General features: G+C 41.5%; 1 protein-coding gene across 4 annotated transcripts in view; it reads left to right on the forward strand.

The window, feature by feature from the left end:
* The window catches only part of MTFR1 (mitochondrial fission regulator 1), a 40,656-nt gene extending 30,083 nt beyond the window's left edge, over window positions 1–10,573 (forward strand). For all 4 annotated transcript variants that reach the window (XM_019548640.1, XM_019548633.1, XM_019548649.1 and 1 more), the window contains 4 exons: window positions 663–904; window positions 3,762–4,008; window positions 4,168–4,318; window positions 8,801–10,573. In XM_019548640.1, coding sequence (XP_019404185.1) covers window positions 663–904; window positions 3,762–4,008; window positions 4,168–4,318; window positions 8,801–8,860 — 700 coding nt within the window. In that variant the 3' untranslated portion in view covers window positions 8,861–10,573. The remainder of the gene's footprint in view (window positions 1–662; window positions 905–3,761; window positions 4,009–4,167; window positions 4,319–8,800) is intronic.
* Window positions 10,574–13,308: the final 2,735 nt, after the last annotated feature.

Below are 13,308 nucleotides of genomic sequence, written 5' to 3' on the forward strand. Positions count from 1 at the left end.
AGTTGCAAAAGGGACAAAGTTTAATAATTCTGAATACTCCCCCCACCAAAAAAAAAGAGAGAGAATGAAGCATGAAGAGTGACATGTCAAATGGACCATGTTGTGTCTTACTCTATTACCCAGCCTTACGTTTTGCATCTTTCTACTGGATGAAGTCTGAATATTAGCTCCTTAAGTATGGGTATATATGTCAGTCATAGATAAAATTCTCTGTTCCTTTAAAAGCACTACTGAAATGTTTATATAATTACAGCAAAAGGTGAGTTGATCATCAGCCTGCAATGCCATGAGCGCATAGATGCTACAAGACGGCTTTTTGTGTATTTTGTTCTTAAGTAACACAATGTCCTTTAGAAATATGGCCACAGTTAGGACCCCATACTGTGGAGAGGGTCAGTTGTTTTGTTGTTTGTTTTTTTTATAAAGGGGCCAACAACTAAAATGGGCAGAAAGATTCATTTATTTTGCCTCTGCAATAGTTGAGGGAGATTTGTTTGTAAAAGGCCAAAATTGTGTCGCTCTTTAAGGTCAGACCTTAACATTCGCTCCCCAAGCTTGCAGCTAACTGGCATTTTACTCCCTGACCTCTTTGGTAAATACCTTTTTTATTCCAAACAGTCTCATGATAATATTGACTCTGTGTGTATGTTTGTTTGTTACAGGTCAGAAATCTGGTCAAAATCTGCTCCACCTCCTCCAGGTGAACCACCCTCTACTCAAAGTCCCCCAGCTAGACAAGTATCCTTACCAGACCTGTTTCAAGAAGAGCAAGTGCCCAAGAGTAAAGTGACCACAAATGATGAAGCTCTGCAGAAGATCAGCGCTCTAGAAAATGAACTTGCCAGTTTAAGGGCACAAATAGCCAAAATTGTAACTTTGCAAGAACAGCAAAATCTGTCAGCAGGTACTGAACTTGCTTTTTTTATTTGCATAAGGTTCTTTTTAAAAAATTACAGCTCGACTCTTAGGTTTAATTTTACAGTCCTTCTTTCAGCGAGAGAGAAATTGTATGTGCCATTTACTAGGTCCTCTGAACAAGCAGTAGATACTGTTAGTGAACTGTCTTGGACGCATGATATTTGGAGTGACCTTGAGCCTTGCTTTTGTTATCGAACTTCCTTCCAGCAAATGGTGTTTACAATGATTTGAGTAGCAGTTGACAGACAAGTTTTCATGGTACTGTTGTTGGGTGTGGCAGCAACTCCCAGACATCTGCCTGCGGCAGTTCAGACCTAATGGATATCCAGATGAAACCGGTCACGTCTGTAACTTGAGATCATAACTTCAGATCAGGCTTGGTCATAGTTGCTCATCTTTTGTTCAGTCCAAGCGGGAGAATTCCATGTTTGTAGTTCATGTATTTATAAATGTGGAAACTAACAGAGCAAATGCAAGATGTTTCTCCAAGGTATCAGGGAGAGCAAAATCTTTAGCGTTGTTCTTAATTCGTAGGGGTTTTTTTTAGCATTTTTTGGTGTGAATTGGGGTAAATACTGGCGTGAAATGTTTCTAGAACTTTGAATCCACCTCAGTAGGACTTTCCAAACAAAACCCACCACAGACATCAATGAAAGTAAAAGAAAAGGACGTGACTAGGATGTAAGAAGCTATAGTTGATTTTCAGTATAGTCTATCAGTAGTGTCATGAGATGCTTAATTATACTTTTGTAATAAAATATACTTGTTAAAGGTTCATGAAATAGTTACAAGCAAAAACTGAGCATGGTGCCACTAGAAAAGTTTGAGGTAACAAGACTTCTCTTAGCTATCAGAATAAGCCCATCTTATCACACTTGGGATGGATGTACAGAATTGTAATTTCCAACAGCTACCTCTGTGTTGCCATTTTGTTATTTAATAGCATTGGCTTATTGGTCTGCAGATAGCAGTTAGTGAGTTAAATGCTTTGTGTAAAATATACTGGTCAGTGCAACATCAAATGAGGCTTTAAGACGGGAGGAGAGTCAAATTGTTTCTAGAGCCATCATCCAGATGAAATGTGGTAATTTCTGTTCACCCAGAAGCCAAAAGTTACATGACACTTTGAGTGTGAATGTTAATAACCTTTTTTGCCCTGGTCTCCATCTTCTATGTAACAACTTCTGCTGTTTTGTAGCACTTACCACCAATTTGTTTGGATTGTGTTACTAACCGGGATTATAGGGGCTATCTACCTATCTCTTATGCATATAAGATGAGAAACTGAGTGTGGGAAAGCTGAGAATAGATAGGCCTATAATTCACTTGTAATTCTTCTTTAGAAGAGCTTGGAGTTTGGTATCCAGGTCTCCAGCAGATGAGCAGCACTTTTATTCTCTGTGTTTGTGCTGTTTAAGGCGATGCAGTGAAATAGTTCAAGAATTTAGGTCTATTCTTCATGAAGACATAGTATCTTAAAATTCACATGCTTGTAAACATGTTGAATTATAATTATTGGCCAGGTAATAAATACATTATTTTAATGTTCTTTACTTTTAGAAGGCGCTTCTAATTCTAGTCTTTGTTTTCTTTTGTTCTTACCGTTATCTCCCTCTTCTGGTAGAATATAGCAACTGCCATAAGTATGCAGTCAGTTCCTACATTGTATTTTGTCCTAGATGGTTCAATTCACTTTGATTAAATTGTCAAAAAAAATTGTAGTTAATGCTCTAACTTGTTATCAATTCTGAAGATATGAATGTTGAACTTTCTTTATCTGAAGTAGTTTCCTAAATAGTTTTTGCTTCCTCATTTGCTAAGACTTCTGTGATTAGATCTAAGAGAAGCTGACTTTGTGTTCACTTGAAGCATTGCACAGAGCTTTAACTTGAGGTTGCTGCAACAGCCCAGTCAGTTCAGATATAATACTCTTGGTTCTTATCAAGCCTTTCAAAAAAAAATTGGATAACTCTTTTTTAGACATCTTCACTTAGTTTCTGTTAACTTGAATGCAAGCATCCAGATTCTGCAGTTCACATTCAAGAATCTTGCTTGAGAAACCATTTTCAAAGACGCTCAGCAAAAATTGCTACTTACCTGGATGTTTTGAATATGGTGATTAAGCAGCTTTATGTGCAATCTAGCTTTGACCACCAGTTGCTGCAAGTAAACATTGTGTTCTAGTAATCATTGTCTGTCTTGCAGAAATGCCCCTAACAGTTAGTTATTTCTAAGCATAGATTTTTAGCCAATGTGACTGTCTGTCAAAACATCTTGTAGCATCATCAAAAAACTGATAGCACTAAAAAGAGGCCAGGGTAGGTAGAAATAATTCCTGGTGTTCAAGGAAGCTTTTTTTTAAAACGTGCATGTAGTACAATGGTTCTCAGCCTTTTCTTGGACTCAAGGCACCCCTACCTAACTTTGAAATGAGCAAAATTACTTTTAAAAAACTTCTTAACAATTATCCTTGCAGAAGAGCCAGGCAGGAAGGAACCTGAGTCTGCCCTTATCTCCTCACAACTCGAGACACCCTTCAAAAGATCTCTTGACACCCAAGGGTACGCAAGCACCCTGCTTGAGCATCCCTGATTTAGTGCAAACCTGCATCTGGACTTTAGACTGGAAACTCACTAGCTTTTTTTTTTTTTCTTTTTTTAGAGCAGACATCTTCATTTGAATGCTTTAGGAGGCTTAGGACTGAAATATGACATGTTCTAGAAAGAAAAAACACACCAATGGTGCAGCTGCACCAATGAGATCCTTGTTTTTGTTGCTTGTGTTTGTATCAAGCTTAAAGGGCACTTTGTTCTTACCTGGAATGCATTTTTGGTATGTTATAGCTGGATTAAGTCCTATTGCCTCACCTTCTGGTCCAGTGACGCCGCCACCGCCACCACCACCGCCGCCTCTTCCTCCTCCCACCCTGCAGCAGAGTATGTCTGCTATTGATCTCATTAAAGAGCGGAAAGGCAAGAAAATAAACTCTTCACAGACTTTGACAGATTATGGTCCAAAGAAACCTGAAATGCCAAACATGCTAGAAATCCTCAAAGATATTAACAGTGTAAAGCTGCGTGCAGTGAAAAGGTAAGCGTGCATGGCTTACTGTGTATTGTATAAATGCAAAGCAGAGTTTTACTGTCACTTCCATGGAGAAATGGCTGAAAAATAACACAGGATTACAGAACTCTCACTTTGTCCTAAAGCTTTGCTTTGTGACTGCTCACTTTCACTTTCCTTTTCAAGGCCAACAGAAAGTACAAAGTGTAAAGCAGCTGACCCTACCGATCCTGCAGCATTAATAGCAGAAGCACTCAAAAAGAAATTTGCTTATCGATATAGAAGCGATAGCCAAAGTGAAAATGAAAAACAGAGTCCAAAGTCTGAAACAGTGCTGGTGAGTATTGCAGTATTTGACCTGTAATAAGGCTTAATTCTGCTTTTCATGAAAGCAGCGTATCACAAAATATCAGATTATTGTGTAAAAGTTGACTTTCCTACCCATAGGACCGTATTCTCGGCATACGCTGAACCGAAATTAAGGTATAGCTTTTATCACAGGTGTTTCTCAAGCTGGGGCTTTAAGTATTCAGGTGATTTATGAAAAGCTCACTTTTAATGGAGGTTTCAGCCTCTTAGGATGCATCTACATGGGACGCTACATCGCCATACTGATGTGCTGTGGCAGTCTAGCTTCTCACTATGGCGATATAGTGTCGGTGGGTACAAGCAGTGACACCAACACTATATCGGTGTAGCAAAGAGCTACTCGCTATAGTGTGTTGCTATGGCTGCTAAAAATAACTGTGCCCTGCTGGGATGGCACAGTAACAGCTGTCACTGTGCAGTCATTAGTACTTGCTTTCTGAAGTACCAAATGACGGCGCAGCATCAACTGTGCCATGGGGGGCACATGTAAACAAGCCCTGAATATTTTGTAAACTATCTGGAAAACTTGAGCCAGAAAGACTTGACTCAAAACCAAAGATCTTGGTGGAGGAATTCAAAACTTCTTGGGCCCTGACATGCACTCTTTAATGGTTAGGACTGTATCTATGTTTTGGGGATGCTGCACTGAGAACCTGGAAAACCTGGCCTATGGATTAGCCACTGCAGGGAAGGAGGATGGAGAAGTGTTTTAAATGCTAGAGGGATCGCTTATTATCTGGAACTTCAGTTGACAGTGTACATCATAGAAAGTTAGGGTTGGCAGGTACCTCAGGCAATCATCTGGTCCAGTGGTTCTCAACCTTTTTTTTTTTTTTTGTACCAGGACCCATCTGTAGACACCAATGGCCAGTCCTGACCTAGTGCCTGTCACTCCTGACCCTCCCCCCGCCAGTCCCATAGTGTGTGGAGTAGAGGGGCAGGGGGTGAGGCATAGGGGGGCCCTAAGCATCTACTCACAGGCTGGAACTCTGCCAGCCTCCAAGGGAAAACCCATGGTTTCCCCCATTTTTCTCCTTTAAAAGAGAATCCATTTTTAAAGTTTGATCTATTTTTAAAATTTGCCCACGATCCCTTCATATAATTCTTGTGACCCACAGGTGGTGAAACACTGTCCAAGCCCCTGCTCAGACCAGGACCATCCCCAACTCAGCCAGAGCTTTGTCTAGCAGTGTCTTAAAAGTTTCCAAGAACGGAGATTCCATGACGTCTCTGGATTACTTGTTTCCAGTGTTTTACTACCCTCTTACTGAGATGATTTTTCTAAATATCTAACCCAAACTTTCCTTGCTGTAACTTAAGACCATTGCTCCTTGTTCTGTCATCACCACCACTGAGAACAGTCTAGCTCTATCCTCTTTTGAACCCCCCTTCAGGTAGTTGAAAGCGGCTATTAAATCCTCTGTCTTCTTTTCTCCAGACTACATAAGCTCAGTTCTCTCAGCCTCTTGTCTAAAGTCTGTTCCCCAGCCCCCTCACCATTTTTGTTGCCCTTCACTGGACTTTCTCCAACTTGTCCACATCCGTTCGGTAGTGGGGGGCCCAAAATTGGACACAGTACTTCAGAGATGGCCTCACCAGTACTGAATACAGGCGAATAATTACTTCCCTTGGTCTGCTGGCAATACTCCTACTCATGCAGCCCAGTATGTGGTTAGCTTCTTGGCAACAAGGGCACACATTGCTGGCTCATATTCAGCTGCTTGTCCACTATAACCCCCAGGTCCTTTTCTGGTGCATGGGATTGCTCCATCCTAAGTGCAGGGCTTTGCACTTGTTCTTGTTGAACCTCTTGATTTCATTTGGTTTAATCCTCCAGTTTGTCTATGTCAGGGGTTGTCAACCAGGTCATACTTGGGAAGGCCCTAGGGGCTATGTGTAGGCAGGTGGGGATGCAGTTTTGCCACCCACCACCCTGCACTGCCAACTCCCAGGAGGGGTGGGGCAGGGGGGTAAGCTTGCATGTGGCAGCAATTACTGCTGCCATCCACCACTCTGTGCTGCCCCTGCTCCGCTTCTGGCCACACACCACCCCTAGCCCCCTGCTGCTCCATGTAGGGTTGCCAGGTGTACACTTATTAAAAAAGGTTAAAAACCCATGGTCTAGGTCTTTAAAACCTTAAGCCTACTCTCCAGCATATCTACTACTCCCAACCCCTGCCCAGCTTGGTGTCATCTGCAGACTTGCTGAGGATGCAGCACTCTGTTCCATCTTCCAGTTGCTTGATGAAGATATTGAACAAATCCAGACCCAAGACCAATTTGATACTGGCTGCTGACTAGACATTGAGTCATTAAGTACTACCATCTGAGCCTGATGTTGCAGCCTGTTTTCTGTCCACCTTAAAGTTCATTCACCCAACCCATTGAATAAACTAGAGATTTTATTGAATCACTAGATCCTTAACACAAAAACAGCATATCTTTATAAAAAAAAAAATGGATCTAAGACAGAAGTGGGAAAACTTCCTTAACCTTTAACTAAAAGTTTTATCACAGAGCAAATGTTCAGGGATTACAAGTTACGTTCCAGCACACATGCCAGAGCATGGCACATGAGGCAGTTTTTCTTGGCATACCACAGCTGGGCTAGGCTCTGGGCAACCAAGAGGCTGCAGGTAGACCATGCCCTGTGGCAGGTAGCAGCTGCCTAGAGCCCAGGCTGGCTGCAGCCAGGAGGCTACAAACAGGTGCATGGAGATCTGCAGCCCCGGCACTGGCTGCGTTCATGCCTCCAGGCACAGGGCCAGGAAGGGGCCTGGGGCAGTGCAGCCCTGGCCCCTCCCATCTGCCTGGAGGCATGAATGCAGCAGATGCCACCATGGAGCCAACACTGAGACTGTGGATCCCAGCACAGGTGTCTGCAGCCTCCTGGCTCCCTGCCATAGCTGGCCTGGGCTCTGGGCAGCTGCAGCATGTGGTAGGCAGGCTGCAAACACCTGTGCTAGGCTCCAGGGCCCTGCCACTGTGGCAACAGCTGCTGCATGCATGCTTCATGGCACATGGTGGTAAAAGGGCTGGGGCAGCCCCATCCCAGCCCCTCCCCCACCATCTGCTCAGAGATGCATGTGCAGCCACCACCAGCGTTTAGGATCAGGCTCCCCAACCCCCTGACCTGGCATCCCAAGTCAAGGCATGGATGAAGGCTGGAGTATTTTGGGCACTTTAGCCAAAAACATTGCCAGCCCCTGCTCTAGCATCTACATATCTTACAAAAAACCTAGTTACTTGTGGTAGCTTTTGCTGGAGAACAGTCACTGGAATATTGTGCTAGTGTAGGGGAACCAGAAAAGAAGAACAAACTATGTTTGGATTCGGGTCTTGCATTTAACTTATCCTAGGAAATTTAAGCAAAAACAAGCTGCAGATAAACTAAAAGACTAGAAGGACTTACTTAGGTTATATTCTGGATATGATGTTTGAGGGAGAGGGGCAGAATTAGATTTCATAGACACTAGTGCTGGAAGGGACCTCAGAGGATCAGCAAGTCCAGCCCCCTGCCCTAGGGGCAGGAATTCAGCAGGGATCATAGGATCCTAGCAAGATAAAAAGCCTTTATTTATCAGTAACTTTAAGCATCTAGTGTATTTGCCTTCTGTTTTACAAGCCTTTATATCATATCCAGGCTTTCTTTTACAACAACTAGAATTTCTTAAAAGAATCTTAAGCCTGTTTAAACCTGCCTCCTGCATTTGGGGCTTTTAGGAGAAAACCAGAGATGTCATATTCATAGTATGGACTGGTTTGCTGTCTCAGTTTGGTTGGGACTCATCTCTTGGTTCAGCTAGACTTGAACATCCCCACAAAGGTTAACAACTTAATTAAGGGTTTCCTGACATTTGTTACCCAAGAATATTGTGCTGCTGACATTATCAGAGGTCTGGAGTTTGTTTTTTCCTCCCCTTTAAATACCTCTTATCTGTTGTTAGTTGCATGTAGACACCTGTTCTTTGGTTCAGTCTTCCTTGTCACCGTGAGGGTTTGAAAAGGTCATGCAAGGAAAAAGATGGTTATCAGTGGCAGAGCACTTGCACTGCTGCAAGAATACTTAGTGTACCATTGCTTTTTAACAGTTGGTCACCCTCACTATTTTTGAAAGATGCACATTTCTTTGTTGGGGGGGGGTCTTTAAATTTAACAATGTCCCTTTTCCTGATTAACTTTACTTAATTGTTGATAAGAAATTCTGACTCTTTTTGGTTACCTTGCCAAATTTGACTCAGCTTGGTCTGAATCATCTACCTCCACAGAAGCCAGGCAAAATTCTAAGGTGACAAAAGATAAGTGGTGATTATTTGAGGCTGAAATGGATGGATTATAAATTATTCCAGTCACTTCCCGAGTCTCCCATATATGAGACAACATGTATGTGGTACATGTGAGTGTGTGTATCATATGCACACTTTAATGAATCTTGTTATCTTTCTTTCAGTTTGGACCACACATGCTGAAGTCTACAGGAAAAATGAAGACACTAATTGAAAAATCTTAGTATAGCGTCAGTACAGGACAGACTATGTATCTAGCAGTTTTTACTAGAATCAGTGCTATGTTACAAGTGTCTGGTATTAAGTGGTCTCCTACAAAACGAAGAAATATCAACGTAAAATAAGTTTAGTGCCTTTCAGTTTTACAAGTTGAAGGGCTGGAGGGTGCTTGAAGGTATGTGGCTTTTAACAAGGGTGTGGAAAGTGAAAAACCCATACTCGGGTATTAATCCTGTATTTAAAGTCTTTCATTCATCATTGTAAATGCATGGTGATTATAGTTTATTAACACTAACTTATCTCTGCAAATATTTTTACAAATATAAATGACAGCCTTAAACTAGTCTGTCAAAATGGTAATGCTGAGGGTGAAATGCCCTTAAATTATTGTGACATTTGTTACATAGCCATTACTTGCACTATAGTGTTTAGTCTGAGACTAAGCTCATTTAAAATCTCGTGTTGAAATTCTTTTAACATGACTCTTGTGTTAAGCCCAAAAAAGCATAAACTTCTCATCCAAATGTCAGACTATTTCTCCTTCATAGTAAAACTGAGTAGAGATATCCAAGTAAAAGCTTGAGTATTCATGAACTGAAAAAAATCCCAAAGGAACAAGCTTCTTGAAGTCTCTCAAATGGGCCTGCAATAAGCAGAAGGCAAATGCTGTGAGAGAGAATTGAACAGCACAGCTAAGACAGTGCATTGAAGATGGATTTGATCATGAGCCACAGGCTATAGTCAGAACTGACCTGTCCCACTGCAGTTCTGTGAGTGTGAAAGAAAGTAAAACAGCACTGTAAGCTACAGTGTTTGAGAGAATGTCAGGGTGTGTGTTAGCAAGCCCAGAAGTTTGGGAGTTAGAGGTATAGAAGGGCCCTTCCTGAACAGAAGGGATGCGTCAGTCACAGCTTACAGCTTTCATGCAAGCTCCGATTTTGGCTACAGCCTGATGTTTACAGAACTGATGCATACTTTAGGCCCCCCTGGGCCCAAGGTGGATTTCCAGCAGCCAGGAATAGCTGAACCACAGTAATAGTCTGACCATGCTTCTGCACTGTCAGCTCCAGGAAAGCAGTTCTATAATAACTGCTGCACAGCTTGAGTTGGTGGAAAAATCCTCCAGAGACAGGCCATAGTAGCTATTTGCTGCCAGACCAGCATAGAACTGGCATGTTGGGGGGGAAGACCAGCTGTGCCTATGTCTCTCCATGCATTTTTATTTCAAGGGGAAAAAAGTGAAACTTCAGCCCAGGTGCATCCTACAGGCATCAAGAGAACCAGAGAAGCAAATCCACTACAAATGTAATTTGGTTTCGGATGGAATAAACTGAAAACAAGGTCTACTTTGAATGTAGCTTTAATTAAAGCTGGATTAAATAATTGAACTGAATTGCAAGAGTTCCTTGAAACTTTCACTATCAAGTAGTAAAAAAAGCATTTCAGCAAGGTACAGAGCATGTTACTCAGTAAGCAGGGACTTGGGTAGCATAATTTAAAAGGGTGTCATTTCTGATGCAAAATTTTTATATGATTTTAATGGTAAATATTTACTCCCCTTAAAAGTTCTGATTCTGAACAGTTGAAGTCCTTTTACCATGTTCTTCTGTAGGCTTAAAAACTGTTCTTCAAAGTCACAAACTATTTGGTCTCACTATTTTGTATTTAAGTGGTTTTAATTTTTAAAAATAAAAATGCTCCCTTGGGAGAGTCTGTCATGATTGTGTACATTACTTCTTATTTACAAAAAGCCAGAAGCCCTTGGGCGCAGAAGCATCACGGACTGGTGACAAAATGCTTTGTATGTGCCTGTAATGGGGTAAAAGGTAGCTAGAAAAGCAGTATATTGACTTCCAGGTATCCACTACTGGACTCAGTGTTCTTAAAGCTGCTGCTCCTGCAAAAACACAAACACTCCTTTACTTAACTACCAGCTGCCAGTTCTACAGGTTGGTTACTGTAGCTGCAGAAACACAGAAGTGCAGTGAGCTAAATTTGAGTAGCTGGGTGGGGCAGGTGAGGATAGGCAAACCACAGCAGACTGGAATAGAGGAAGGTAGCATGGATGATGATTGGGAGAAAAAGAGAGAGTCAGGACTGTCCTGGGGCTGTATTCTAGCACCTCCTCATAGCTTGTGCCTTTGCATTACCCACCTCTGCTTTAGTTATGCTAGTGTGAAAGCCCTATCGGGCAACTCTTTCAAATTTCACTTCCTACTTCAAGTAGTAGTTGTAATTGATTCACTTTTCACTACCACTAGATCATCCAGTTTTTCCTTCCTCTTCCTACAGCACCAGTTTTATTTTCCTGTTGGTGTTTCTTATGCTGTTCCTGGTGAATGGGTCAGATTTGTGTGTTTTTACCTGCTGCTTTTTCTTAAGAGGCTTCCCTAGCAACAAGTTGTCACTTGCCTTGCACTATTCAAGTGACTGGGTGTGGTATCTGTATTTCTGTAAGTTGCTACAGAGTCCTTATTAAGCTCAGCTCACGTAGCCCATGTCAAAGTTTACTGGTAATCTTGTATTTACTCCCAAATCAGGATAGATTCTGAAAGTGTCTGGGTAACTAACTTAAAAAGAATAAGCATAGTCCTACTTTCAAGTCTTTGAAGTGTAAGTTCTCACATTTAATCATAGTATATAGGGCTACAATATTTACTGTTCAAAACCACAACCATTTCCTCACTTCATATTAAGGGTCATCTTATGAAGTGAATCTCAAAGGCCATTCTGTTTAGGCACAGAGACATACAAGTTAAATGCGCTTGCTTAATGTTTCCTTGAAGCTGCAGGTGGCTAGTACTTCTGAAAAGCAACACAAATACCTTTGTTTGAGATCAGAGGTAAGGTGCTTTTTTCCTATTCATAAAAAGATGCAAAACCGTAACACCAAAAATGACATATAACTTATTCATGGCTAAAGCTACACCCTGCAGGAGGAGGGCGAACATGCACAGAGTAACAAATGAGACTCTACAGCACACAGACTGTAATAAAAAAAAGTAGGAGTCCTAAAACTATCCTGGTTTAAGTTCCACTTACCCTGGGGTAACTGGTCATGTCTACATGGGACACAATGTGCAGTAGCCCAACAGCACCGCACAGAAGAGCATCACAGCAAATGGCTAATACACCACTGTGCAGTATTATTAGGCTACTGTGCAACAGCATCACTAAAAAGATGTTTGCTGATACTACAGTGCAGTAACATAGTAACTATAATTGCATATACAGGTACTAAATTAAATGAACAGTAAGTACTGCACATTAATGAATGTGTAGACTATTATTTTACCCCACAATAACTTCATCATACTCAGACAATATACATTTTTCTACTTCAGTGCAGAGCATACAAAAGCAGCTAACAGGCCATATACAGCAAGACTCAAACAACTATTCAAAATGAAGAAAATACACACTGTAGATGGTACCTTCTATAGCCAGCCCTTAAATATAGTTCCAGATACTAATTTCCTAGTCGGGGGCTGGTTTGCTGTAGTTAGGTCTTTGGAAAGAGTGGAAGCAGCTTGCATTCAGGCCAGATCAAACTTAGTTTGGAATTCAAGTTTTGAGTTAGGAGGATTTAAGGGGCAGGGTAGGACAGCTTCCTTTTATGTTATTTAAACCTAATGATTTAAATAAGGAAAGGCAGAATTATATAGGAATAGAGGGCCTGAAAGTTCATTAATCTACCCCAAGAGTTGAACTTGCACCCCATTACATCTGTGACTTAGTTTTCTCAATGGGTACAGGGCTTACATGGTCATTGGAAGGGCAAGCAAGCCTGGGGAGGAACTCTCTGTTAAAGAAAGCTGTAAATGCCCTAGACACTCCAGTTCACTTTGGGAAATTCTCCATGCTGGGCAATTCTATTCTGTGCAAATAAAATCCGAACTGCCACTTAGACATGTGAAGGTGAAATAGGATTTAGCCCTTACTGTGCATCAGGAGTTCTGTAGTAAGTCTCTGGTGGTGGGTGGCAGTGCTCTGTACCCCCTAGGACCATCCTGCATACTCCCTGTTGGCAACCCCTGCCCTAGGGTAGACAACTCAAATAAACTGCTGCAAACAGTTAACTCCCTTGGCTCAAGTACTGCAAGAATCAATGCCGATAGGTCACCCATACCATACAGAATCATCACATTTCTGTAGCTGAAGGAAAACACTTTGTGATCATACTGCAAGAAGTTGTAATTTCAAGACTACATTCAAGACAACTTTCACAATAATTCAAAGTTCTGGAAGCTCCGGCACAATAGAAGTCCAACGTGGGAATTTTAAGGGTTATTTTGTGAGTAATTTTGGGTTTGATTAGGTACTACAAGCATCATTTCGTACTACCTTAGTATATGGGTCTGGGAATCAATTCCTGTAAGTCTGATTATGTTGATCTTGTAGGAAGAGATTTAAGACTTCTCATTAAAAAGGTGCGTCAAAAACATGATACAAA

Source organism: Crocodylus porosus, unplaced genomic scaffold (genome assembly GCF_001723895.1).
Source record: "Crocodylus porosus isolate Cpor-Errol unplaced genomic scaffold, CroPor_comp1, whole genome shotgun sequence".
NCBI lineage: Eukaryota > Metazoa > Chordata > Crocodylia > Crocodylidae > Crocodylus > Crocodylus porosus.